The sequence below is a fragment of the Miscanthus floridulus genome, chromosome 8 (genome assembly GCF_019320115.1).
Source record: "Miscanthus floridulus cultivar M001 chromosome 8, ASM1932011v1, whole genome shotgun sequence".
Lineage (NCBI taxonomy): Eukaryota > Viridiplantae > Streptophyta > Magnoliopsida > Poales > Poaceae > Miscanthus > Miscanthus floridulus.
This window is the reverse complement of record NC_089587.1, coordinates 138,396,677-138,402,010: the sequence shown is the minus strand read 5'-3', so window position 1 is coordinate 138,402,010 and position 5,334 is coordinate 138,396,677. Positions and strand designations below refer to the sequence as shown.

The 5,334-nt window shown below is 48.7% G+C and overlaps 2 protein-coding genes across 2 annotated transcripts; one reads left to right on the top strand and one right to left on the bottom strand.

Moving 5' to 3' along the window:
- Positions 1-700: 700 nt before the first annotated feature.
- Positions 701-3,191, bottom strand: LOC136473571 (gamma-glutamylcyclotransferase 2-2-like). Its single transcript, XM_066471220.1, has 9 exons — positions 3,018-3,191; positions 2,667-2,803; positions 2,490-2,566; positions 1,846-1,902; positions 1,691-1,747; positions 1,563-1,603; positions 1,402-1,473; positions 1,227-1,306; positions 701-1,057 (listed from the first exon to the last, which is right to left on the bottom strand). The coding sequence occupies exons 4-9, from the start codon at positions 1,849-1,851 to the stop codon at positions 894-896; spliced, it is 420 nt and encodes a 139-aa protein (XP_066327317.1). The 5' UTR covers positions 1,852-1,902; positions 2,490-2,566; positions 2,667-2,803; positions 3,018-3,191; the 3' UTR covers positions 701-893.
- LOC136469920 (magnesium transporter MRS2-B-like) lies at positions 3,041-4,410 on the top strand. The gene is made up of 2 exons (XM_066467936.1): positions 3,041-3,212; positions 3,779-4,410. Exons 1-2 carry the CDS (start codon positions 3,041-3,043, stop codon positions 4,408-4,410), a joined length of 804 nt encoding a protein of 267 aa, XP_066324033.1.
- The last annotated feature ends 924 nt before the right edge of the window (positions 4,411-5,334 follow it).

The following is a 5,334-nucleotide window of genomic DNA, read 5'->3' as shown; positions in this document are numbered from 1 at the left end:
TGTTTTTTCCTCCATGTTGCAATGGATTTTTTTATGTTACAACAGATGATTTTCAAATGTTGCAATGGGATTTTTTGGTTGTTGCAATAGATGTTTTCCGAATGGTCCCATTTTCCATGTTTCATGGTTGATTTTGCGATGTTGCAGTATATATTTTCTAATGTTGCAGCACATAATTTTCGATGTTGCAGTACATAATTTTCGATGTTGCAGTACATATTTTTTTCGATGTTGCAATACATGTTTTGCGATGTTGCAGCCCATAATTTTCGATGTTACAATATTCATATTTCGATGTTGCACTATATAGTTTTTCCATACATTTGCGATGTTGCACTTGAAATGTTTTCGCGCTCTTGGGACAGGAGCACGTTTAGGGAACAAGGTGACGCGGGGGACAGGCAGGTTCCGTTCTATTCCCAAGGTGGAGCGGGCGGGTTTGGGAAGAGAGCGGCATTCTGTTCGTCTCACGCGCCGAACGTCCGGGCGCTGGACCAAGTTGGCAGAAAAGAACTCTTGCTGTAGCTGCAGCTACAACCAAATGCCTGTCCACCTCGATCAAACTTGCATAAGCTTAGATGTGGAGATGTGGCAAATGTGGTAAGGTTTGGTTAGAAACCAAACAAACCAAACATGCACTTCGGCCACATGGTTTAGACCAAATAAAAGGTTAAAATTAGGAAATTCAAATGCAGAGAACTTAAGTGACAATATGGCCTCGATGTTAAAATTAATATCATTATTAGTGCCGGCTTTAGCATTTTTCACTCAGGAAGATACAGCCTCACAACAACCGTTGAAAGGGAAAAATCAGTACACGATGGCCACAAACAAACATGCAAGAGCTGAAAGTAAATTCCGGGCAGTAGAAGGTCGAACGTCCAAGGCTCTTGCTATCTCGAGTCCACAACGGTGCCTTCTGGAAGCGCAGATAGGTGCACAAGAGGCACATGAGATTTCAGGGAAGCATTGGCACCAGTGATTTTGGTCTCCTTTGTTCTGTTGAGCACCTTCCTCACCTCGTCTGCAAGCTCTATGATTGAATCATCTTCGTGGCCTGAAGAGGGCAGCATAAGCACAATTTGATGTATGTAAATCCTGACTTAGCAGAAAGCGCATACATGAACTACTCCTAGGTAATACCATATTTTGGGTAACACATGGGTATAAACAGACAGATATTCAAGTGTTAAACACTTAAAAAGTATAAAAAGAGGTTCTCTTACTTATGCTGGCTAATGCCTTCTCCATTGAGAACAGGTAATCCCTATTATAGCCAGTAGGGCCATTGGCTGTAGCAATTTGCCTGCCATTGCAAACAAGATTGTAGAAAAAAGTCAGAATAAGATGCTTGATCAAATAGAATGTCCAAAAGAACAATAAAGGAGTGCAATGTCTCACCTTGACATATCCTGCAAAGGAGCAGGGCCAAGGTAGTACTTGTTGCCAATTGGATCTGGAGTGGACACAAAACTGCATGAACAACAAGTTATGAGTTCCACAGAAACAACAACGGATAGCATGGAATTGGTATTTTTGGTTTTGGAACTTCAGATCCTTACACTAAGACGCCCGTCACAGCTGGTTTCAGGGGATCTCCTTCCTAAACAATACATCAAGGGATCATGAGAGTTCTGAAAGAAAAAGAAAAACTAGTTCAAAGCTAGTTGTTCACACAAATAAATAATACCTTGTAGAAATCAATGGATATCTTCTGGTCATACTCACACTCCCTTCTCTCCAAGTACTGAAATGGCAAGGTAAACTTTCAGTGTAATTCTAGTGTCACAAATATAGTTGTTATTTCTTTTGAACTGCAAAACACAGGGGAGAAAAGCAGTGCACCTGCATTGCTTTTCGCTCTTTTTCTGGACCACCCTTGACACAATATGCAATTCCCCACTGCCAAAAAAAAAGAGGTTTGAACTGTAAATAGGATCAATACAAGGAAACTAGTATGGGAATGTTAAATGTGAGTAGCATCTGATGGAAAGAACTTGGAATGGACATATCAACATTCATCAGAAACAAAAAGTCAGAACTAAAAGTGCCCAGCAAGCGTTTGACACAAAAGAGTAGAATACAAACAGGCCAAGCATGCTCTCTAAATAGGTTAGAGCTTTTGAAAGATGAGAAATTGTGGGTGGATTCCAGATGCCAGCCATTGATCTTGCATTCTCGCATGAGTTTCAGGCAATGTATAGTACTCTACATGTTGTGTTAAAGTCAGATATACAAGTCCATATATCTACTGGCTGTGGAATAAGTGAGAACTTCCCTAGGCCGTTTCATCACTCAGATGGTCATGGAAATGACACTCAGGGTAACTATTTATCATGCTACAAATTCGCCTCCTAAAGATGGGAAGAGTGTTGTACAATACTATTTTAAGCGTACAGAATCACCTGCAGTAAGCTATGATAATTCATCTTTGCAACAAGAACACTGAAAACAGGCGAAATAAAGATAAACATGAAGTGGTCTCTTACGCATATGGCCTCGTCGTCAGTTTCAAGCGTGCAGGTCCTCGCCGGATGCTCCGGTGTGCCTCTGTGGTCAATGCAAGCTGCAGGGGAACAAAAAACAAAACAACGGAGGAAGTTGAGGTTGAGGTACGGGTCAACGAGGGTGTACCCAAGCAAGCGCCTGCAAACAAACATCCATACCGAGATTAAAGGTCCGCTTCTAGCCCTTGATAAAGCCAAGGATTTTGTCGTCGAAGTCGAAGCCGGGGTTCCAGATGAGGGACCCGTAGCCGAAGACCCACAGCACCATCCTGCAGCTTGTTGTGTATTCGATTCCCCTGCAGAAACAGAAGCAGAGACAGAGTCAAATTCACAGTCCCAATCCGAACCATGGTGCTACCCGCAAGACGAGAACCTTCCGAAAATGAATCCCAAACACCAAAACGACCCAATGCTTGCAGAGCACCCTCCAAATCCGACCGTCACACCGCATTACGCAGTGGCGGCATCCCTATCCAACCCCACCAAAAGAATCCCCATTGCAGCAATCACCTGGATGAGGAGAAGCCGGAGGTATGGCGCGGCCGGTAACAACGACGCGGCACGGGCAGTCGGGCGGGCAGGAAGGATCTGGGATTTTTGTGTTCTCCTCTGCCTGTCCCGTCCCGAGCCCTGCTGCCTCACCAGCCCTCTTCGCCGACCTGCCCGCCTGGGGATTCGGCGAAGAGAAAGAGGGAGGAAGAAGCGGTGGGCGCGGGGCCGCCTTTATATCCCGCCAGGCGCCAGCATACGCACACGGACACGGACACGGCACGCGGCCTGTCCCGGTCCCGGCGCAGCGAGCGAGGGGATGACCCGGATGAGGATCAGGACGGTGTGGCCTGTGGCTGGTGGTCACCGGCACGTGATGCCTCCGGCGTGCGTGGCGGCCACTCCTCTCCTGCCGCGCCCGGTCGTTTTCCACGGGATCTCGCAGGAAAACGAGGCCCTTGTTTTTTTTTCTCGTGGCGGGGCACGCAAGTGGGACCGCCTAATTGGCTAGGGCTGAAACAATCGTATACGACCTTGTTTGGGACCGTGTTTACTCAGCTTCTAAGTCTAATAAGCAAATAACCCCACACAAACGTGCTGCGATCTGTGCCCGATCGTGAACGCGCTTCTACGGTCTCCGGTCGCCCGCAACGTTACTGAAATCGCGAGCTCGACCTCGCTTTTCCGAAATCGCATCCGCATTTCTCTCCATGCCCCTCCTCCCTCCCGACCCCGAGCGGTCCCGTCATCCCATGCCCGTGCCCGATGACAATCCTCCCGAGCGCGCTCTCTCTCTCGACGCTCGCTCTTCTCCACCGCCGCCGCCTCCCTTCATCCCCGCCGCCGCCTCTCCAGCCCGGCCGCGGCCTCCCCTAGGGCAGATCCACCGCCGCCGGTGCCGGATCTGGCGACACACGAGCGCCCGGGCCCATCCACGAAAAAGACCCCACCGCCCACTCCACCGGCCAATCACCCCGCGGCGGGGCTGGACGTCCCCAACCTGAAGAAGCGCGGCGGCGGCACGCGCAGCTGGATCCGCGTCGAGGCCGCCACGGCCTCCGTGCAGACGCTGGAGATCGACAAGGCCACCATGAAGTGGCGCTGCGAGCTCTCGGCCCGGGACCTCCACCTGCTCGACCCGCTCTTCGTGTACCCGTCCATGGTCCTGGGCTGCGAGCGCGCCATCGTCGTCAACCTCGAGCAGATCCGCTGCGTCATCACCGCAGACGAGGTGCTCCTGCTCAACTCCCTTGATAGCTACGTCCTCCAGTACGCCGCCGAGCTCCAGCGCCGCCTCCTCCAGCGCGCTGAGGGCGACGAGCTGCCCTTCGAATTCTGGGCACTCGAGCTCGCCCTCGAGGCCGCATGCTCCTTCCTCGATGCGCAGGTGATCATCAAAACATTGGGACAGTAAATTGTCTGTGTTTAGCTGTTATCTGGATGACTGGATGAGTTATGTGTGGTTTTAGTGTTTTCCATATTTAGTAACTGCCCTTCTGATTTGATAAAAAAAAGAGAGGTATCATTAGCCTCAGGGGTACATAGGTCAATTTACATCCAGGACAGATAATCTACCAGAAATAATCAGGATAGCCAAACACCCAGCTTATTCATACAGTAGATTCTCCAGATCGTGACTTATCAGATAAGCCTGCTCAGCTTGTAAGCGAGACTCAGAAACACTCTCTCAAACAGGGCCTACGATCATGGATTATTACTGCTGGCTGATTTGGTATGAAAGAAAAATATTGTTCTACCTAAAAATTTAGAATCGTTTACGACCAAACGAACAGACAGGGCATGGACACGGTACGGACTTATACGCGGCTAGGAGAGCAAGGGTTTAACATACTGGCGTGCCGCTGGATTCAAACGACCTGCAGGTGCAATGGATCTGGACAGGTTTGGGTGCTAGGGGGCCATGGAGAGGCGTGAGTTCAATGAACGAGGGGTCAGACTGCCTGTTCATCGGGGGTTGAGGCCGGCCACGACTGTCACGCGTCGACCCGGTCAAAGTCCAAGTAGATGGATGGTTGGTGGTTGCAGCGGAGCATAAGGATGGCGGATTTGGATCCGTGGTGTCGCCTCAAAACTCGTAGATATCTAAAACCCGACGAATTATCTAAAACCCGATGGATTATCCAAAACCTAAAAATATTATAGCAAATCAACAAAGAACAGCAAAGAACAGCACTCCAGACCATGATAAATTAACAAAGCTGATTGCAGATACATATATATAAATTATTTCAACAAGATGTAGCCATGAAAATACTAGCAAGCAGTAGCTAGCCATGCACATAATATGTAGAACATGTACAGATTACAGAAAAATAGA

Coding starts and splice junctions, on each gene's coding strand:
- LOC136469920 (XM_066467936.1), top strand. CDS start 3,041: ATGGCGCGGCCGGTAACAACGACGCGGCACGGGCAGTCGGGCGGGCAG. Junction 3,213..3,778: donor GAAAGAGGGAGGAAGAAGCG/GTGGGCGCGGGG, acceptor AATCCTCCCGAG/CGCGCTCTCTCTCTCGACGC.
- LOC136473571 (XM_066471220.1), bottom strand. Junction 1,474..1,562: donor GCTGTGACGGGCGTCTTAGT/GTAAGGATCTGA, acceptor TTGTTCATGCAG/TTTTGTGTCCACTCCAGATC. Junction 1,058..1,226: donor GAAGGCATTAGCCAGCATAA/GTAAGAGAACCT, acceptor TGCCCTCTTCAG/GCCACGAAGATGATTCAATC.